Genomic DNA, 21,317 nt, shown 5'->3' on the forward strand with positions numbered 1-21,317 from the left:
GGGTCATGGTCGGTGCATCAATATCTTCATGCCTGCATTGATTAATCATCAACTCACATTTCCTTCTCCGTCTTCCTTAAGACTCGTTCTGCCCACCGTCTCCCTCTCTCTCTCTCTCTCTCTCTCTCTCTCTCTGCAATCCGTTATCTATCATTCGATGGCACCGGTAAGTATTTTCAGCCCAATATATCAAACTAGGCGCTCGATTTTTGTATTTTGGGATCACCAATCGCCTCATGTCGAATGCAATGTAAAAGGCAGAAACCGAACAAATTGAACAATACTATCAAAGTATCTCTAATTGATGCACATTTCACATATTCTTAGGCTCTTTAACTTAACTTTGTACATTGTAAACAAGTTTTAATATATATATATAATATAGATACCTCAAGGTCATCAACATTTAAAAACGAGAGAGAGAGAGAGAGAGAGAGAGAGAGAGAGAGAGAGAGAGAGAGAGAGAGAGAGAGAGAGAGAGAGAGAGGTTATTGAGGTTATTGATTCTGTTTTTATAATTTGTCAAATATTGGCGAAGTAGATGATATCCATCCACATTTCAGAAATCTCCATACAATAACAAACAGAAAATAGTAAAAAAGAAATTAGAGAAATACTGCGAAAATACAAATAAGGAATCATTGACCATGGGCTGTACAGAAACAATTTACATTTCTGCAACCAAACACCAATCTTCATCTTCTAATTCCTCTGCCCACACAATTTCCAAATCATCAATGCTCACGTTCTCATTTTCATCATCATCTTTCTTTTCCTCATCGCAATCCTTAATATCAACGGCTCCTGATGCAATCTCCAATTCCACTGAATCGTGCGATTCCCGAGGTGCCAGAGTCGATTCTCCTATTCTTTTACGATGATCCAACTCACATGAATCCTCATAAACCTCACCCACAAAATCATCATCATCATCATCAAAATCACCCATATTGTCCCTATCCAAGTGATCCAAAATCCCACCAGCCGAAAACCCGGAAAACTTCAACCCGGGGTTAGAATCCACGACCCGCCAACTCACCAGCCTGTGATTCGAAACGACGTCGCACGACCGCAGCTTCTGGGTCCCCTTGGCCTTGGGCCTGGACTTGGATACCGGGTGGGCATGGCACCCGGTGCACTTGGGCCGGCCGCAAATGCCCGTGAACTTGGAGTGGTTGGTGGGCTTTGACGAGACCTTGGTGAAAAGCCCGGCCGTCGGGGGCGAATCGAACCGGTTAAGGTATCTGGACTCGGGTCTTGGGTTGAACGGCGGTCCCAAGATCGGGTAGTTTCGAACCATGCCGTGTTGGCGACCCTCTCTCCTCATCTTTGTCTTTGCTTTTGAAGATGAGGTGAAAATGAAATGGATATATTTTTGGGTGCTTTGTGTTTTATAGAGAGAGAGAGAGAGAGAGAATATTGAGATGTAAGAAGATGGGTTGGCAAACTTGGGAAGCAAGGTGTTTTGTTTTGGTCAAATGTGACGTATTGGACAAGCCCTATCATTAATTGCCATTTGATTGGCTCAACAAAAAGTGATATTGAATATCTTGGACAACCTCTTCAAAAAAAAAAAAAATATCTTGGAGAACACACAAATAGCAAACCAGATCCTTGTAATCCATGGAACTTAGGCTGTAATCCATCCAAGTGATTTGTTGGAATTTAGGTTGGACGCTTTTGACCGGATCAAGAATAGGAATAGTCGAGGTGAGCGTAAAATGGCTATAACACTCCTAAGTCCCTGACCGACGAACCAAACAAACAATTTGATGGGGACTGGGGAATTCACAAGTAATCCCCTCGTCGCGCATCTCAACTAATTCCCTCTCCAGTCTGATCAAAGACAGACCATCCGTACCAAGAGAATTGGGGGATGGTGTTGTGTAGTGGTATGCGCAGCACCGCCTGCGCACCTCCGTCTGATCTCATCTCGGCAATGAACGACTCTTGATCATTGGTTGCCGAGATAAGATTTGAGCCATCGGATGCACAATCCAATGGCTTGGAAATGCACAACACAGTGCTATACTCCTCACTACACAACACCAACCCGAAGTACGTGCCGAGACTAGAGAATTCACAAAAAAAAAATTACTTTCTTGCCAGCTTGACCCCAAAATTCAACCCTGATCAATTGTATGGGAAACAAATCCACCATCCAATTGGACATTGAGACTCATATTCTTTATTGGAGTAGAATGGCCAAAAATCCAATTAATGCCTCGAAAATAACTGGAGGTAAAAAGATTTTGGACAGATCTATTACACTTCATCTCTTATTTATTGCATATTTGAAGGGAAAAATTGACCACCATCAAACATCTGATAACACTGCTACCATCAGCCATCAGATAATAGAATTGAGTTGGAAAACATGGCTACAAGTCAGTTTATTTAGATTCAGGGTTCAAATACGCATCAGTCACTGCCATCCTCGATATCCTTAGGTTCTTCCTGAACCACCTAGAGACAAATAATCAAATATGATCAAAACAGGTGACAAAACAGTTTAGAACAGCCAGCCGAACCCCCTTCGCTTAATCTGCAAAATTGCCTCTCAGCATAGATGATCGAATCTGATCTGGTGTTGAGGAAAATCTTGAAACACTTACTAAGCATAAAAACTGCCGAGATCTTCCATGGAAAAAATATCAGAAAAGACCAATGAGTTCGGACCACACATCCAGTAATTCCCGCTGAAAAAGGTTTATCTTACCCGTCGTGAATGTTTGATAAGATAAACCATGCTCGTGTAATAAATCAGAGCCAGCAATTTACATTAACTTCAATGGCTATACACATTGTCCTTAATTGCTAAGAATTTTCTTTCAACGACGAGTACCTTCGTATACAAAAGGAGGGGTTTTTCTATGCAACAGGAGCAACAAAATGCACAATTTCAGGCTTTAATTTTACATGGAGTTATGAAGTTCAATATAATGTATATCCAGGGGTAATGACTAGACCTTTTCTTTTTCTGGGCCATCTGAAGATTTAAGAAGTGGCTCCTGGCTTACCGTATCGGGATCGGGAGAGAGAGCTGTTTTCTTGGCAGGATAGAGCACATAATGCTGCACAATGAAGAGTAGGTCAAAGAAGATTGACACCTGCAAATGTACATTCCACAAAAATCAAATCCAGTATAAGGATCTAGCAAACAGTATCAGCTTATTATGGAGGAAAGCGGGGAGGAGATAATAACAGTTTTTTTTTTTTTTGATCCTCGAGATAATAACAGTTTGCATGACGTAAAATAATCTTTCCACAGTACATCTTTTTTTATCATTCCACAGTACATTCATCTTCACAAAAACTGAACTGCAGTCTTACACTCATTTTTGTTTGTCCTCCCTTTATTATGGTTTTGTATCCATTTCCCCCTTTTTTCTGTGTCCAAAATCAAATACGTGATTCATGATGCCTCATATTTGCTTGCCAAGGAAAGATAAGCAACAAAACCAAGCATCCAGAACTTTTTCAAGGAACCCTGGAAAATGCTAGATTCAAAGTTTGATTTCTTACTGTTTTCCTCAGGTTTTTCAGCACCGCGGTGAAGGGTAAACCCCAATCCCTTTTGCTTAACAGTATGGAACTAAGGTTTTCCTTATACCAAAAAAATGTAGCACTGGGAAGATGAATTCTTTTTTGTTTCTTCTTCTTGTCTTTTTCCTAAATTACTTACGAAACAGAAGGCCGTAAGGCAAACTCAGTGTACAGGATTTTCTATGGCAACAGCATGGGAATGAAGCTTTTATGGAGATAGTCAATAGCAGTTATGAGAGAGACGAGGAATAGTCCATACAAATGATAGCAAGGTCTTGCCAATATTTCCATAGAAGTTCACCCAGGAATCTGAAACAGATGAATGAGTGAAACATTTGATTAGACATAAAGTACGATGCAGACAGAACTAGCTTTCATAAAATGCATATCAAGTTGACGAATGGATGACACACTTTGATCAATAGATTGCACAGCCATCTGGCCATAACTTGCCACCCCTCCAAGCAAATCAAGTAAAATGTTGCCAATGCTGAAACCAATGGTGCTCTTCCGCCGAAAGTTCATGACTGCCTATAATGCAGCCCATAGTTCAGTAATAGATTCAAACCACCACCCAAAAAGTGGAAAATTTGGACCGGTGGGGCATAAATAAGAGGAAGGACTTTTCTCTAGCATAAAAATTCAGTAATAGATTCAATTCAGTGATTGTAACCTGAGGAATATATTTGATGGTAGTCATAACAACCTGCAGTGTGCTGCAACACAATTGAAATTATAAAATGTCAGAGTAACAGAAAAAGTTATGCCATAGACAATGAAGAAAGTTCCAACTCAAAAAGCAATGTATAGAAGAGTTAGCTCCTTAGCTTGCGTTATTAGTTATTACATCCCACGAGTTATGGAGGACAAATTACATTCCCCATAACTGTAGCTAGAATGCAAGATATTGGGAACATGCTAATGAATGGCCACAAAAGATATATACCATTGCAGCCAATCACAAAAAGAATGACATCAAAGGATCAAAACTTGATCACGAACATCAAACGATTTCCTGGTATCAGTCATTGTTGTTTTTTCTACGAGTGGAAAAGAGGAAGGCTGGAGGGAAGTCATAAAATGTCTTACTTAAAGCAGGAGACTAGCCAAAGCCAAGAATGGCTTGGCAAAGCTATGAAAACACAAACTGCTGCAGCTAACCACGCAACAGAAACAATTGCAATACAAGTCTTTGAGACCTTCTGATTTCCACGCTGTACAAAATATCAATACAAGTATGTGTTAATGCATATACAATGTAACATACTATTTTCACTGCAATATATTATCTTCAATGTATACATATAAAGTAAGATACTATTTGGCTAACAATATCAGAAGTACTCTTTCCACGAATCGGACAAAAAATGGATGTAACCAATTCGTCAAAAATACCACATTTCTGCTTTTCAAACTGAAGCACCTCTAAAACGAATGGCCAAATAAGACCAAAACTAGTCAAGACAGAATGAATTACTTACGTCATAAATAGCAATTTGGAACAAGGTAAACGCAGTGAGTAGAACAGCATGCGTTGAAAAAGCCACATCATTCGCAGCTACAGGTATCAACTGCAACAAGAATGACAAGGATGTAAATGAGCCCTTCATCTTTTGGCAAAAGCACATGTAATTCTCCCAAGCTACTTCCTAAAAGCAGCTAATGCTATGTGCAAACATGTTTAGCTTGTATATGGATTGGAAAATAAGAGGCAAATTGAAACTTAGGTCCATCAAAATTCAATTCAAACCATGTTACAAGAATATCCGTAGAAACAACATTCGCTTGACACACAAAAATAACAGGATAGGATGCTAGCATGTCACTCTTGTGCTCATATACTGAGATCTGTATTCGAATCAAGGTTGTGATGTTTAGTTCATCTCATAGCCTAACGAAACTAGATACAGAAACATAAGTAGTCTCGAAACTAGAAATAGTGAAAGAAGTTGGCTTTTTCATGAGATATCCCATGAACTAGAATTGTTATTTTCCATTTTTCGGTTACCGGGTCCAACTAGACGCCATCAAGAGGAATAAACAATATAGAAGCTTGAAATCTGGTTACATATTTTTGGCGGTAAGACATCTGAACACTCCCAAGAACCTAAATCTCTTTATGTTCCCCAATTTTCAATAGGTCGCTCTTTCAAAGCGCCACTTACAAAACCCCATTACCATCCAAAGCCAATGTTTAAGAATCAAATTCTATTCACAACATGAATTCTTCATATGCAAAGTTCAGGCAAAAGCATTGATCTGATAATCTGATTTGAGAAGTACTTTTCCAAATCACTGAAATTTGGTCATAAACCATTTTCGTGGACTCACAGAGTCACAGAGAAAACCATCACTCAAAACTCAGTAAGCGTAATCATCCAAGACCAATTTCATCACATCAAAACTTGAAATTTCAATCTGGCGGTATTGTCCAGCCTTAGCGTCTGTAAAATCTGTCAAGTTAAGAGTAAAAAATCCAAAACTATAATCATTGAGCTTCCGGTTTGCCCAGTCGTTAGTCGATGTGCATGTAACCTAGATTGGACATCCGATTATCAAAAGCTTGTGAAGACTATGATATGTACGCTGCTTCTAGTTTCTATGAGCATGGAAAACACCACCAATTCTCAACCAAGTCAAGCAATTTATGTTTTGGGATTCCTCAGAAGCCAGACACTGAAAAGGAATAAAAAATACAGACATATCTATAACAAGATCCCTTTGGAAGGCGTGAACGTGAGTTTTGAGGCTGACTCACAATTTTTTCTCCCCCAAGCTCCCCCTTTAACAACCTAAATAAATTACTATCCCTTCCCAAAAAGATTGTTCGTCTCATTGACATATAGTAAGCAGTTACAAAAAAGTTTGAAATTTCACCGACAAAGATGACTTTTAAGTTCTCGGTTTATTTTTAAGTTTTCGTTTTGCAGACCGAACAATCTTTTGGAGACGGAGGCAGTATGATGCAGTAGCCAAAGAGGAAGACTACCACCTTAAGCATTCCAAGGCCAAGTGGCAAGATCATAAATAACTGGCCGAGGAATTTGGCGTTGGGCCCACTTGGGTTGGATGTGAAACGGTCCAACGGTCGGGACACATCGCCTTCGGCCATGTGCCGTGTGTTTTTTAGCCATCTGAGGCCATTTAGGCCTCCAAACGGGCCTTCGTACCGTTTTGGGCCATTATCGTTTTGCTTATAACTTTCCGTAGGAATCTCCGTTTTTTGGCCTTCGTTCCTTTTTGGGCCATTATCGTTTCGCTTCTAACTTTCCGTAGGAATCTCCGTTTCAGCCGGTTCTTTTTTCAGAAGTTTTGTTTTTTCCTCTATTTTATGGGTCGGTAATAATTTCGGTATTGTTACTTTACACTTTCTAGGGTTAGAGTTGCTACCTATATATTCGGTTGTTCGCCTTAGGGCTGGGGTTGTTGATTATCGAATATTAAAAGGAGTTCAGAGAGAGTTTCTCTAAACTATCGTGTTTGTGATTCCTTGCTGCATCGTTCTCAATTTCTTATACGCTTCCCTGCATCACAGTATCAAGGTAAAAAAAAAAAAAAACTGCCATCCCAAATTTCTTCTGCGCTCTTCTTTTTTTTTTCTTTCTATCCATCCGTTGCATAATACGCTTTAGACGCGCATCAGGTGTCCGGGCCTCAAGTGTGTACATATAGATTCACAGATAGAGGTAAATAGTAGTAATAGTGAGAGAGAGACCTGATCGAGGCCATATCTCTCGCGGTACTGCTTCTGAACAACGGAGCTGAAGAAGAGGCTAGCATTGTAGACGAGGTAAGAAGAGTGCTTGGTCAAATTCAGCAGCACGAAATCGAAATTCAACCCTACCACACTGCACAAACAAGAACACCAATTATTAGGCATAAATCCGTGTGTGGAAACTGCAAAAGATCTGATTTTGATAAAGTAAGGCGGAATTGAATTGAGAGAAAGAGAAATGGAATTTGTGTGGGGGAGAGACCTTTTCCGGCGAAAATTCAAGATGACTTGGGGGTAGAAACTGATGGACCAGGCACAGAAGGCAGTCCATCCGAAGACGTTCGATAACACTTCTAGGTGAACGGAATTCCACGACGCCATTCTCTCTCTCTCTCTCTCTCTCTCTAGGAAACGGGATTGGACGAAGTGACGAACCAAAGCTTTTGATTCGCCAGATTCTGGTTTTGTGAAGGTCCTCAGGAGGAATTATATATTGTACTTACAAAAACAAATTCGGAATGAAAATTTATATTCACACCCCCTTTTTTTTTTTTAATTATTATTCACACTATTTTTTTTTTGTTTTTTAGAAAAAAAAAACATTTGAAATTTGTAATTACAGAAAGTTTAAGCGCACAATTGTCTATACAACTGTGGTGTGTTCAGCTAAATGGTATTTTTAATTAATATATGTGAGGAGAATGATTTACTTAAAATCTCGTAAAAATATAGCATTTAGTCCATTTAGACTAGTGAAAAAGCACCCTACGTCCGAAAGCGTTCGACGCACCTGGATCAACATGCATCGAACGGTCGCGCGGACAGTTGTTTCTAGAATTATGTTTAAAAATTGTGTGCCTAGCATTTGTTAAGAAGTCAAGAGGTGAAAACAAAAATGTCGAAGTCCAAGGCTAATCAATGGAATATAAGACAAAAGCAATGAGTAAAATGTTCTCTCATAGCGGTTGAAGATATTTTCTTTCTACTCTTAGGTAAGTAACCCTTTGTTTTCTGGAAAATCATTTAATTTTGAAGATATGTTTTGACCCAAAAAATAATTTAATTTTCCTTATACTGGGGTTTCGTCATAAATATCGCCAGTTCAATGAATCTGGATCATGAATCTAGACGTACTTTCGTCTACAATCATCGCGAAAATACTTTTTTCATAGAAAAAAATACTCTGTTCATAGAACACCTTTTGTAGGACTTCTATAAACAGCAGGAGTGGTATGATGCTGGGCTTTGTCTTCTATAAATCCATATATCCATTTGGATTGAGGATAAAGAGTGTGTTTGGTTGGCAACTTTTGATTACATTTTCAATTTTTTTTTTCATTTTCTACTTTTGAGTGTTTGGCATACCACGGTCCGAACACATTATGCGAAAAATGAGCTTTTGGTTTTTGGGTTTAGAGAAGTAGGGGGAGAGGAGGTTTTTGACTTTGAGCATCCGACGGTTCGGATCTCTTCTCGACAACTAATGATCGAAAGTCATTCATTATCGAGATGAGATTTAAGCCGTCGGATGCATGATCTGATGGCTCGGAGGTGGGCATGCACACACCACTGCACAACACCATCTTCCAATTGGCTTTTTTTCAAATGAGATTACGATTTTAGTGGAGTCAACACTTGTACTTATGTAACTCCGTGCTTGTAATTTTATTATTGAGCTCATTAAGTTTCTCAAGTTAAATAAGAGAATACAACTAGTAGAACGGTGTTGTTCCTCTTAGCTTTTTGACGTTTCGTTTTTACTCAATTCTTTCGCGATTATTAGTTTTGCACCAAATTTTGTGGATTATTGATTCATCTCGTCGGGACTAATCAATAATCTATAGAACTTTGGCGCAAGCTACCAAACGCAAAATTATTATTTTTCAATAAGGATAAAACGCAAAAAAAAAACCCCAAAAGCTCCTTAGCAGAATAACACCTAAGATAGGCAACTTCCGAAGAAAGAAGATTCATTGAGAGTTGTTGAAAGGATAATAAAGGACATGAACAAGGAAGGAGGACCTTCCACATACAAGAGGAGAAAAACTCAACTAAAACACTAAAACAAAGAGTCAAGCAAAGAGCCAATGTTGCTTAATCAAATATTTAGGGGACTAATTAATCCAATTCCCAGGAATGGAGGGATTCTGTCGAAATTTCTACTCTTTTAAATTTCTCCTTCCAACTGGAGGCAGGGTTTTGTTTCTTTGAGACCCCAACAAGTTACACGATTCGCAGAGATTATACGGTACCCCACCGGTTTTCCCTGCAGGAAAAAATGCACAGATTGGGCATTAGCACCTTCAAATGCACAAAAATTGATAACATAAGTGACCTTTTTCATTCTCCCTTGTTTTGTTTAAGGTTCTATGCGCGTACATATCCATGCATCTTGTATCACGTAAATATGGAGAAGTCATTTATGTTGGTTTTTGAAGCCTAATTCGGTTTGGTTTACGGCTCGCTTAATATTGGGCCTTTGATTGACGGCGGCATTACTGTAATTGACAATGTAAATCGTAGGTTATAATCGGACATAAACTCTTGTACTTTAACCATTCGGTACATAGTAAAAACTAGTACGCAGTGTGGATGTCGTTAGCTACATAGTCGGGAACCCACAGTGAAATCTTTGCGGCTAGCATTCTTTGTTTGCTGTGTGATTGCTTTTCACGAATTTGTGTGCTTGTTGGTTTGACCAATTCTTTGACAATTTAGACACAGTACTCCTTTAGCTGGAATTTTGGTGATTGGCGGAAATAGACATTGATTAGATTAATACATTTCAGGTATTTGGATGCACCAGTCGATGGAATGATTAAATCCGTGGGACAATTTATCCCTCGAAATATGGTTTATACAATGCATCACTCATCTTGTACGACTATATATCCCCTCGTTATTAGTCCGAACGATTCGAAAAATTATACGCACGTATGTGTGTCAACGTCTCTCTTCGCAGCACTGAACACAAACAGGCGGCTGTTGCGTGACATCACAGTGGCAACAAGCGACGTCGCAGTTATTGTTGCATCCTGTTATACCACAACAAACATGATCACAATTGATATTGTCACTTTCCTTAATTTCCTACTCTGCATCAATTGCAAATTTTAGAAAAGTTTCGGATTTCGATGATGTCACCTGTTACAGAGATATACCGAGGCCCTTCAAGTGATTGAGGGTTCACGAGGAATGGAACGCGATTGCTTGCTAGAGCGACATCGATTCCAACCTGAAAAAAGACAATAGAGACGAAAACGAAAACAACAAAGGGCAACTTCATTTTTGGTGGCCTTCCTAACAATATTGCAACACAGCTAGCTAGGTAGGATAGCTGATTTGTTGGTGAACATCTCTTGTTGTCATTGGTTTATATGGTGAGTCTTCATGGTTAAATTAGGCCAACCCATTTGATGTGACTCCCAAAATAATAGTGGGCTCTTGTTTTCCAAATTCTAAATGCTTTGCTAGGAAATCGTGAAGGGATTTTCCTATACTTATGTGAAGGGATCATCCAAAAATTGTGTGAATATAAACTTGAATAAATTTTATTATAGAATGAATGCCCTTTCTTCATTCAGGGTGTAATTAAAAGGTTCACAACAAAATTGTGAGTGTACTGAGTTTGACTGCAGCTCTCTTTCTCCTCCGGATTTTAGGGCAAAGTCCACTTTGACTTTCTATGGTTTGGGTCATATGAGGATACATCCTCTATGGTTTAAAAGTGTGCACGTAACACTTAGTTCAGTCTATTTTAATGAAGTTGTATCTCACACATCTTTTGAATCTAACAAAAATCTAATCCGAGCGGTTTATAATATATTATTCATATAATAGAGCATTGATCTCTATAAAAAATTAACTCGATCAGACATCAATAACTCAGTGATCTAATTCTTATTAAGATGAATGATAAATCTAAATTTGAAAATTTCTTTCATAATAAATTCGATTCGACCATAAGGTTTTTATTTTTTGATCGACTAGAATTTTGCTATGGATGTAATACTTGTCAAACTCTACAATATCAACGGTTCATATACAATTTTTAGTACATGGGATGAATTGGTTAGATTTGAGGAATAAGAAGAATCAAGAGTGATGAGGGCATATCGGACTTTTGATGCGCGTATGTCACACTTGATGTTATTATGGATGGAATTGGGTGTTGTGTGCACATTTCACAAGTCATAGGGGTGTAATTGCATACTTTTGAACCATAGAAAGTGTATCAGCACATAATCCAAACCACAGGGGATCAAAGTGGATTTTACCCTATTCTATTCTATTCATCTCTAAATTCTTGTAAAATGCCATGAAATCGTGACTCAGTATGGGCAGCTCTCAATGGTTCAAAGACATAGTCATGCGGCGTCCCAACTCCTTTCTTTACGACATGTACAATTATCGATTTAAGCGTATTGACCCCTATGTTGGTCTAAAGAGCAATCCAAGAGGGGAGGTGAATTGGGTATCTCAAATATAATGCGAAATTTTAAAACTAATTTGCTAATTATGCAAGATATACCACAATTCTGTTTTCAAACAAATCTCAGTTCATATATGCAATATAGATACGCAAAGCGGAAAGTAAAGAGAGTAGGGAAGAGAGAATCGAACGCAAGGATTTATAATAGTCTGGTCCGCAACTTCACGGCCTAGTCCACTTCCCAACTGTCCAACTTGGGATTTGTTAAACTATCTCCAATAGTTACAATTCTTCGCGCTTCACGGGTGCTAAACAACATTTACAACGAGCAATCTATCCCCAATCGCTCCGAATAATTTTGACTCCAGTGCTAGTCACACCTAACCCAACTAGTTTTCACTCCGGTGCTAGTTACACCTAACCACCAAGTGGATTTTCTCTCCAAAACTACTCACAAAAAGTAATCACTCACAAGAGTATGAATAAGGGTGTACAATCCCTTTTACAATGGAGATCAAACCAAGCACTCTCACACAAGTGTATAGATATCAAGATAAAGAATTGAGTATTGAGAGATTTAATCAGTATGTGCCTTGGAGTATTTTTCGTGAAGCTCTCCTCTGTCTTTTTTTTCTTCTTCAGTCTTGAATATATGCTTCCACAATTGAACGTAAGATGCATCCCATGATTTCTGGAAAATTAATTATCCAATACATTATTATGGCCTTGATTGAATGAATCCTTCATAGCAAAATTCCATTCCTTTTTGTCACTAGCAGTTTGAACCATTTTGAAAGTTATATTCCATTTGACTTGTTTTCTTCTTCAATCAGAGAAATCAATCTTTCATTAATTTTTTTAATGAGCCCATCATTTAGCCGTTAGAGATAATGAAACTCCAAGTAATCTTCAATCTTCCCCCTGATTAGCATTTGCTTTTCATAATCCCTTATAGCCAATTAAAAATTAGGAGAAGATTTGTCCTTAATCTCTTCTTCCTTTTAATTGAAATATTGACTATTGAAGAAAGTGATTTGGTGTAGCAATCTTTCTATGTGCACTTCAACCCAAATCCTACAAAATAAATATTAAGGTATTCCAAATATCACAATATTAATTATATTTCTTTTCAATAAAATATACTATTTTGTTATCATCAAAATCAATAAGGTATTCTATAGAAATCTTTGAGCTAACACCCTGAATAACTATGTGGTGAAAAAAAGTTTGGGCATTACGTAACTTGTTCTAGTCTTTGCCGTCGAACCTCTCCCTCTATCAAAAACTTTTTCCGTTCAAACTTCACGAGTTTTAAAAGTTCTCATCTTTTTTGGGGTGCCGGATTTCTAAGGGAAATTTACATAAGAAGTTGGGTCATGGTCGGTGCATCAATATCTTCATGCCTGCATTGATTAATCATCAACTCACATTTCCTTCTCCCTCTTCCTTAAGACTCGTTCTGCCCACCGTCTCTCTCCCTCCCTCCCTCTCTCTCTCTCTCTCTCTCTCTCTCTCTCTGCAATCCGTTATCTATCATTCGATGGCACCGGTAAGTATTTTCAGCCCAATATATCAAACTAGACGCTTGATTTTTGTTTTTATGGGATCACCAATCGCCTCATTTCGAATGCAATGTAAAGACAGAAACCGAACAAATTGAACAAACTATAGGTCAGGATCGTGTCGTTCAATGGGAATCTGAAGAAGGGAGAACGACCAAACATTGAACGATTACCTAATATTTCTTGCAATCGTGGAATTCGTCTTGTAGATTAATTTGAATGGTAACATCACAGCATTGGAATTTGTCTTTAGGTGCAAATTGCTCTAAGTTACTATATACCTTGCAATGAATCCTCGTATCCACTATTTTCATGTGAATCGATACGTGTTATAGTTGAGTGATACGTTTGTGATCTCTAGCAGCAGGATAAAGGTAGGCCATTGCCAAAGTTTGGAGAGTGGGACGTAAACAATCCGGCCTCAGCAGATGGTTTTACCGTTATATTCGCCAAGGCCAGAGATGACAAGAAAACCACCGGAACTGCCGCTAACTCAACACCACCACCACCACGGCCACAACCATCACAGACAAGTAACAATCGCCCGCGAAAAGATCAACGTCATCAGCACCCTCCTACGGTACAAACAATGAGGTTTTTTTTTTTTTTTTTTAATGTTTGTTTTGCGCGTTCGTTTTGCTTGATCATGTTTAGGTTCTTGCAAATTTTGCGTAATATGTTCGCTTACAATCGGTACGTATGACTTTTGTAGGAGAAGAAGTGGTTTTGCTGTTTCTGAAACCTTGGCTGCTTTTCAAGCTAGCTGCTGCTCATTTCTACCTTTCCTGTTTGTCTAAGAAGCAAGGAAGTTGAGCTGGTTCTGTTCATTTTTTTTAATTGGTAACGTAGGATGTCCTGGGCCAACTTGCCCATGAGCAGGTTCTGTATTTCTGACTTTACTCTTTCGTTACTCACGGTGTCTTGCAAATTCTAACACATGCGGCTATTTTCTGGTACCATGTAGCGAGTGATGGAATGAACCAAATTGCTAGAGTTCGGCTGGTGTTTAATTCGTTAAATGCTCGTTCGCTTTCCATGCATATATGTTAGATGTAAATACATTTTCGGAACTTTTTAGGCTTGACAAACGAGTTTATATTGAAATTCGTCTTGGCACCAGGTCGATAATTAAAACCCGTTCAAGATCGACTCAGAAGATCAGCATAATGAGTAAAAATCAAATGAAATACCAAAACACATGGAGTCTCTGCATGCTAAAACACAATAGGCACTGCACCAAACCCATTTTTGAAAAACCAAAACTAAATCTAGACTAAAAAATCCATAAAGCAACCTGACAATGTCGGCAACGATATCGTAAAATAGCAAAACAAAGACACTGGAAACCTAGCTAGAAGCAGATATACGCCAAAGCAAGCTGCGCAACCGCAGCTCCTCCGTAGGAGATAAGTGATGCAGCTTTGGAGCCAGAGGAATCGTCGTGGGACATCACGGTTACGATCATGCGCTGGCCCCGGTCGCAGTGCCCGGATGCGCCGCTGATGAAGTAGAAGGGCCCGGTGCGGTCGAGGTCGAAGACGGTGTTTCCGGTGTTGGAGAAGAAGTGTGGGCGGGTGGAGTTGCACTGCTTGTACTCTGCTTCGGTTACTTCCAGAACAGAGTCCTTCTTGTACCTGAAACCTGAAATGCGCCTCCCCAAAACAATTATCAAATTTTGCTATCTACTACATCGAAAACTAGAAATATTTTTCTTGAACAGCGAAAAACAATCATATATGTAGTTACAACCGAATGACATACAACGATGAAAAGGGCTAGAGCATACGGCATCACAACGAGAAATTAGCATCCCAACGAGGTTGACACCCTGATCATCGACAATCATATGCCGCTCACGGTCCAAGGGGAAAAAAAACAGAAATAGAGGTTGATAAGTGATCAACCTGATAGTCCAGAACATAAAGAGGAGGGTTCCACGAGAGATTATTCTATGCTCGAGGAGCAATGCTTCTGAAGCACGAAATAGTTTTTCGGGTCCTACCCTTTTCGAGTATTTTACGCACTTGCTTCGTGACATGTAATTTTTTTCAAAATGGTATGGAGATGCACTTGGCTTTTTAGAGCAGTTATTTATCTTTTTTACAAAAAAAAAAAAGTGAGACAAGTGAATTATCTGATATAAGAGATTCGTACAATACGAGATGGAGGAAATGTTCGTGAACATAAATTGTAGGAAAACTGCGAATGCAACGCTCGCGATGCTACATTCACTTCAAGATTACATGTGTGCGTGTGTCTATACACATTTATTTTCTGTGCACGTATAGCAAGTCGATAACACTTACGAATGGTGTCGCCAACTTGGAACCGGTTCTTCGAGGCCCAGGTGTTGTAGATTTTGGTGTCGTTCTCCGGCGGGACGACCCAACCGTTGATGCCGCCAACTTGGAACTCGAAGGAAGTGACAGAGAGGAAGTGGAAGGAGGAGAGGGACAGAAGCAGCAGACCTGCTAAAATGGTGGAATTGGAAGCCATTTTTGGAATTCAGTTTTTGAACTAGAGCTCTCTGGGCGGGGAAGGAGATATATATCTGGCAGTAAAATCTTTAAAACACAGATTAATAAACTCCAAAACATTTATTTATAGGGATAAAGGAGACTTCACAGCGAGTTTAAAGGGTAGTTTTTTTTTGTAGGGTTCGATGGTCATGGAGGTAGTGGGAGGATTCCATATACAAGTCTATTTATTCGGCACTCCCGGAGCATAGTCAAGTGGTGCTCCTGGACACTTGACACCACACATTCTCCCAAAGTCCACGACTTAGTGTCTGAACCCACGTAAATGTGTGGTTCTGGAATGATCCGGAACACCACGTAGTTGTGTTCCGGGACTAATGAATAATTACTCAAATTATAACGGTTAGGGGTGGCTTTGGTTTGACTTGGTAATATGGGCAAATTGAGAAGTTACTTCTGCACGTATGCTATTTTCGTGGATAACGATGGGCCTGTATTTTTTATTATTTATTACGGAGTATTTTTTGGGGGGGTTTTCTTTGCCCCTTTTTCTTCCTTTTTTTGGTTTTAATTTTCGGAAACTTTGGCAAATAAAGAATTTGATTTCTCTGTGATTTATTGGAGACAGCCTAAGGAAGTGCTCTAATTTTAGACAAATAACGTTTAAGTTGGGTACTATGGGGCTGTTTGATAAAATTGAAAACTGAAACTGAAAGCTGAAAAATTAAGTACTGAAATTTGAAAGTTGAAATTTTTAAGCTGAAAAGTTGTTTGATAAATATATTAAGTATTGAATTAAAAAAATGATGAATTAATTTTGTTTCAATTCTCTTTTAATTTACTAACAGTCATAATATACTTATGATAATGGTGGACGAGTGGTGGAAGTGGTGGTGGTGCCGGTGGTGGTGGTGATGGTGGCGGAGGTGGTAGAGTGGTGGTGGTGGTGGAGTGGTGTGGTTGTAATACCCACTCCAGATATTTCGGTATTTCAATTATTTTTAATTGAACTATGTGTTTTAGGGGTTTAAATCATAAATAATAGAACTTGCGGGGGTCCTGTGTGTGATTTGTGATTGGAGTATAAGTTAGGACGTGGTTCCGCTTGCATGTGATAAATTCTCATGTGCCCTTATATAGCAAAATATCCTGGGGATATTTATCTTTCTCCATACGTATCTTGTTTTTACGTAGAGAGAGATGCAGTAGATGAGAGAGAGAGAGAGAGAGAGAGAGAGAGAGAGGCGGAGGTGGAGGCGGTAGAGTGGTGGTGGTGGTGGAGTGGTGTGATTGTAATATCCACTCCAGATATTTCGGTATTTCAATTACTTTTAATTGAATTATATGTTTTATGGGTTTAAATCGTAAATAATAGAACTTGCGAGGGTCCTGTGTGTGATTTGTGATTGGAGTATAAGTTAGGATGTGGTTTCGCTTGCATGTGATAAATTCTCCTGTGCCCTTATATAGCAAAATATCTTAGGGATATTTATCTTTCTCTATACGTATCTTGTTTTTACGTAGAGAGAGATGCGGTAGAAGAGAAGGAGAGAGAGAGAGAAAGAGAGGCGGAGGTGGTAGAGTGGTGGTGGAGTGGTGTGGTTGTGATACCCACTCCAGATATTTCGGTATTTCAATTATTTTTAATTGAACTATGTGTTTTAGGGGTTTAAATCGTAAATAATAAAACTTGCGGGGGTCCTGTATGTGATTTGTGATTGGAGTATAAGTTAAGACGTGGTTCCGCTTGTATGTGATAAATTTTTTTGTCCTCTTATATAGCAAAATATCATGGGAATATTTATCTTTCTCCATACATATCTTGTTTTTACGTAGAAAGAGAAATGCTGCAGAAGAGTAGGAGAGAGAGAGAGAGAGAGAGAGAGAGGAGGCTGGAGACTATGGTCTGTTCTTTACGAAATTATTCAAGGTACCTAGAAAACTTTTAAATTTCTGGTATTTTTATTGAATGTTCATTAGTGTGTCTATTGTATCGTATTAAATTTTCAGAATTTTCTGAGAAGTGTGGAAAAAGATAAAAATCGTAAATCAAGCTGTGGTCGGATTTCTATTTTTGAGCAAACAGCTTACAGAGCTGTATCTTTCATCAATTTTTTTTATAGTTAAGCGACCTTTTTGGTTATGGGTCCTTATGGGTTTTAAAGATTGATAAGTTGAGAATGTTTTAGTGTTGAAATTACTAAAAAGTATTAAGTATTCGATTTTTAATGAATTTTCGAACACAGACTGTTCTGCTGGAAATTGTGTTTCGCTGCACAGAATTTTTAAGTTTGGGAGTGATTTTGACTAGGTTCCTTTATTGCAAAAAATCTGAGAAAAATTAGGGATAAACTTTGAGATGTTGTTATGATCTCTACCAAATTTCAGATTATTTTGTTGTATGGTCTAAGTTTGACTCATTTTACAAATTGGTGTGTTCCTGTTGAGTTTTGTATTTGCTGCACTGACACATTTTAAAAAAATGGTCATATTTCTTAGCTCGGGTATTGAGTTTGCGCACGGATTTTTTATTCTAAAACTAGACTCGTTTGTCTTTCGGAATATGTGAGAGTTGTAGCTTAGTTTGTAGCAGGTTATATCAGTTTTTTATTTGAAGTTGATAGACGTGTAGAATCTGTGATTTTGGACAGGTTGCTGTGTAATTTCGGACTAGCATAACTTTATTGTTCGGACTCCGTTTTAACAAATTTTATATTAAAATTCATGCACCGGAGGTGTACTTTCTAATGGTGGTGGTTTCATGATCTTGTTTCAACCCTATAAGAAGTTATAGGCAGAATACGACAGACTGGTTGTAGATTTCAGACCAAATGTAGGGGTGATGTGGTGTTTGAGTGTTACGCTTGTTTAGGGACACTTATAAACCTTTAAGATGGACATGCTTGTATGCGTTAAGTATCGTTAATCTATTGTTAGTGTTATATATTATTTTCAGGAGTTAGTGATAACGTTTAAGCGTTCAATAAACTGATATGGTTAGCTTGTGATTAGATAACAAGCCAGTCAATTGGGGAGGTTCCGAAATCGTAAATTTGGCGTACCTCGGTCATACAAATGTGAGTGTGTTTGATATGGTTCTTCTCCATATAATATTGTTGTGGTGGTGAGTGTATATCTTGCTATTCGTGATTAGTTTTCGATATGGTTATTTTAATGAGATGTAGTGAGGAGTATATATCATGCTATTGTTGATTAGCTTTTGATATGTTGTGAAAGTTTACATGTGAGGCACACCATGTCGTAAGCCATATCGTTCAATGTAAGATGGTTGGGAGCATGGTGTGTGGGACACAAGATTTGGTTGTGATATGCGTATTTGATGAAAATGCATGCTGATAGGTGTTGATTGAACCGCCGAAGGTTAGCGTGTGAGGCATACCATGTCGTATGCCATGTCGGCTAATTGTCGGTGGATAAGAGCATGGTATGTGGGACACCTTATCTTGGGTACATGGGATGTGGCAAACGTGCCACTGCATGTGATGTGATTACATTCATATTGTTGTGCATTGATTATTATTGCTCAGTTGGGTGGATATGTTGATTATAACCGTTGTATACATTCTAGTATTTCAGTTACATTGGTGATGTGTATTATGTTGAGCATTTCTATATCTCACACACTTTGGCTATCCTTTTTGGTCTGCTAGGTAGCAGGTTGCTTAGAGTTGGTCCACTACCGGTCGTTGTGTTGAGGTGTTTTGCTAGCGTCAGGTGAGATTTTGGTTACGTTGTTGTGGAGTGCTTTAACTGGTGCAGAACTTAATTTGTAAGGAATTGTAGCTAAGGATAGTTGAAGTTTTTAAATTTTACAGGTTGTAATTAAGTTTGGTCGATGGTTGGCGTTCTATTTGAGGTTAGCTTTGGACGTTGTGGATAGTCGAGTTCGTTGTAGGTAGTTGATGAAGAAGTTGGTTTATTCAAGTTATAAGTAAGTCGTCGGTGGATGTGTTGCAATATAGAATTTTTAAAGTACTATAATGCAGATGTAATTTCTTGGTTGTGCGATGTCATGATTGGTTAGTCAATACGTTGACTCATTTTTATGTTAAGATGATAAGCCTGCCACTGGGTGTTTATTTTTGACAGGTTGTGAGGTGTGGTTTGGTCTTCTGTGTGGAATGTCACGTGGTCGCGCCGACTCAGGCCCACTTTGGATGCCGTTTGCGGGGCGGAGCGTGACAGTGGTGGAGTGCTACGTGGGAGTGGTGGTGGTGGTGTAGTGATGGTAGTGGTGGTGATGATAGTGGTGGAGTGGTGGTAGGAGCGGTGGTGGTGGTGGTGGTGGTGGTAGTGGTGGTGGAGGTGGTAGTATGATAGTTGAATGTAAGTACACAAAAATTTAGCCAGAATTAAGTAGCTCAAAGCTACTTAATTATTTTCAACTTTTTAGCCTATATTTTAAGTGGTACTTAATTTGTTAAACAATGTAAAATGTAGTTATCAAACCTACTGAATTACTTATTACTTAATTGATTTAGTTTTAAGTGCTGAATTTAGGTTATCAAACAAGCCCTATGATTAGAGGCAGAGTTATGATTTATGGGTAATGCGATCAAATATCCAAACCGTGCATATTCCGTTGCGATCAGATCTCTTTTCGCAATGATGAAAGGGCAAATATTATGGTCTGAGTGGAGTGTTTGGGACAACTTACGACTATCCAGTTAGTCGACGTTCATGCAAATTAGCCCGGATATCAAGTTTTCAAATTTTCACCCGCACTATGGAGCATGGCAATTTGTGAATGATGTGGAGCATCACTTGGCATTGCCTTATGGGGTAAGTTATAATGCCCTATGTGCACCCATAATAAGATTAAAGAAAATTATTCGATTCTCTTGGGCTTATGTCAATTCTCATTTCTCTTTCTACATTCGAATGGGTATATGACTATTTTGTATTTTAAGGTGGGCTGTTAGGAATTTGTCTGATACAATGATCCGTCGCTGAGTACACAGGGCCCAATCTATTGAGGAGCAATTGCAAAGAATGTCTATTTATCCGAAGGGACTTAACATTCACACATGCTCGAACAAATTTTCCCTCGTGTGGATTATGCATGCACCAAGCCTTGATCTCTTTCCTTGCATCCAAACTCCCAGTTGATTTTGATCTACTACTCTCTAATCATATCTCCTGACTTGCTCGATCGATCAGAGCGTCATTATGTACTCCATCATCAAGTCAACTTGTTTTATCGGTTGTCATCTTGAATCCCCACTTCAACGATTCAGAGCCATCCGTTGCAGTTGGGAATTCTCCCCTAGATTGTCTTGCCATTAGCATTGATACCACTTGTTGGGAGATTTTCTAATATATTGATCCACCACTGCGTACGCACAAGGCCCAATTCATTGGGAGAATAATTGCCGAGTCCACACCATATCATTTTGGCCCAATATAAATTAATTAAACTGCGACCCAATTAAAAGTTTGAGCCTATTGGTGGTGAGCTACCCAATATTACGTTAAGACTCAACCTTATTTGGTTAACATTCACACATGTTCAAACATAGGCTTTACACAAATGTTCAGTAAAAAATGGTCATTACTGAGCATGT

General features: G+C 38.8%; 4 protein-coding genes across 11 annotated transcripts; 1 reads left to right on the plus strand and 3 right to left on the minus strand.

The window, feature by feature from the left end:
* LOC131303480 (protein NOI4-like) lies at positions 1 to 14,291 on the plus strand. Of its 6 annotated transcripts, none has more exons than XM_058330362.1 (3): positions 1 to 166; positions 13,617 to 13,835; positions 13,968 to 14,291. In XM_058330362.1, exons 1-3 carry the CDS (start codon positions 29 to 31, stop codon positions 13,992 to 13,994), a joined length of 384 nt encoding a protein of 127 aa, XP_058186345.1. In that variant the 5' UTR covers positions 1 to 28; the 3' UTR covers positions 13,995 to 14,291. The 6 variants fall into 6 exon arrangements, with proteins under 6 accessions (XP_058186345.1, XP_058186346.1, XP_058186343.1 ...); XM_058330363.1 differs by having other exon boundaries at positions 2 to 166; positions 13,620 to 13,835; XM_058330360.1 differs by lacking the exon at positions 1 to 166 and adding an exon at positions 13,067 to 13,242.
* Positions 492 to 1,445, minus strand: LOC131303478 (uncharacterized). Its single transcript, XM_058330357.1, has one exon. The coding sequence runs from the start codon at positions 1,325 to 1,327 to the stop codon at positions 668 to 670; it is 660 nt and encodes a 219-aa protein (XP_058186340.1). The 5' UTR covers positions 1,328 to 1,445; the 3' UTR covers positions 492 to 667.
* Positions 2,325 to 7,757, minus strand: LOC131303475 (cystinosin homolog). 3 transcript variants are annotated; one of them, XM_058330354.1, is made up of 9 exons: positions 7,524 to 7,735; positions 7,262 to 7,394; positions 5,028 to 5,117; positions 4,636 to 4,760; positions 4,220 to 4,262; positions 3,960 to 4,077; positions 3,806 to 3,855; positions 3,021 to 3,110; positions 2,325 to 2,466 (listed from the first exon to the last, which is right to left on the minus strand). In XM_058330354.1, exons 1-9 carry the CDS (start codon positions 7,640 to 7,642, stop codon positions 2,422 to 2,424), a joined length of 813 nt encoding a protein of 270 aa, XP_058186337.1. In that variant the 5' UTR covers positions 7,643 to 7,735; the 3' UTR covers positions 2,325 to 2,421. The 3 variants fall into 3 exon arrangements, with proteins under 3 accessions (XP_058186337.1, XP_058186336.1, XP_058186338.1); XM_058330353.1 differs by lacking the exon at positions 2,325 to 2,466 and having other exon boundaries at positions 2,757 to 3,110; positions 7,524 to 7,757; XM_058330355.1 differs by lacking the exon at positions 2,325 to 2,466 and having other exon boundaries at positions 2,897 to 3,110; positions 3,719 to 3,855.
* A 106-nt stretch (positions 14,292 to 14,397) lies between the features above and the next one.
* Positions 14,398 to 15,864, minus strand: LOC131303479 (early nodulin-like protein 21). Its single transcript, XM_058330359.1, has 2 exons — positions 15,562 to 15,864; positions 14,398 to 14,896 (listed from the first exon to the last, which is right to left on the minus strand). The coding sequence occupies exons 1-2, from the start codon at positions 15,749 to 15,751 to the stop codon at positions 14,607 to 14,609; spliced, it is 480 nt and encodes a 159-aa protein (XP_058186342.1). The 5' UTR covers positions 15,752 to 15,864; the 3' UTR covers positions 14,398 to 14,606.
* Positions 15,865 to 21,317: the final 5,453 nt, after the last annotated feature.

The sequence above is a fragment of the Rhododendron vialii genome, chromosome 10a (assembly GCF_030253575.1).
Source record: "Rhododendron vialii isolate Sample 1 chromosome 10a, ASM3025357v1".
In the NCBI taxonomy this organism is placed as follows: domain Eukaryota; kingdom Viridiplantae; phylum Streptophyta; class Magnoliopsida; order Ericales; family Ericaceae; genus Rhododendron; species Rhododendron vialii.

Excerpts from the sequence above, each read along its gene's own strand:
- LOC131303478 (XM_058330357.1), bottom strand. The coding sequence starts at position 1,327 with ATGAGGAGAGAGGGTCGCCAACACGGCATGGTTCGAAACTACCCGATC.
- LOC131303479 (XM_058330359.1), bottom strand. The coding sequence starts at position 15,751 with ATGGCTTCCAATTCCACCATTTTAGCAGGTCTGCTGCTTCTGTCCCTC. Across the intron at positions 14,897-15,561 it reads CCAAGTTGGCGACACCATTC|GTTTCAGGTACAAGAAGGAC; the intron begins GTAAGTGTTATC and ends GGCGCATTTCAG.
- LOC131303480 (XM_058330360.1), top strand. The coding sequence starts at position 13,093 with ATGCCTGCATTGATTAATCATCAACTCACATTTCCTTCTCCCTCTTCC. Across the intron at positions 13,243-13,616 it reads TCTATCATTCGATGGCACCG|CAGCAGGATAAAGGTAGGCC; the intron begins GTAAGTATTTTC and ends TGTGATCTCTAG. Across the intron at positions 13,836-13,967 it reads GTCATCAGCACCCTCCTACG|GAGAAGAAGTGGTTTTGCTG; the intron begins GTACAAACAATG and ends TGACTTTTGTAG.
- LOC131303475 (XM_058330353.1), bottom strand. The coding sequence starts at position 7,642 with ATGGCGTCGTGGAATTCCGTTCACCTAGAAGTGTTATCGAACGTCTTC. Across the intron at positions 4,078-4,219 it reads CCATCAAATATATTCCTCAG|GCAGTCATGAACTTTCGGCG; the intron begins GTTACAATCACT and ends GCTGCATTATAG. Across the intron at positions 3,111-3,805 it reads GCAAGACCTTGCTATCATTT|GTGTCAATCTTCTTTGACCT; the intron begins GTATGGACTATT and ends GTACATTTGCAG.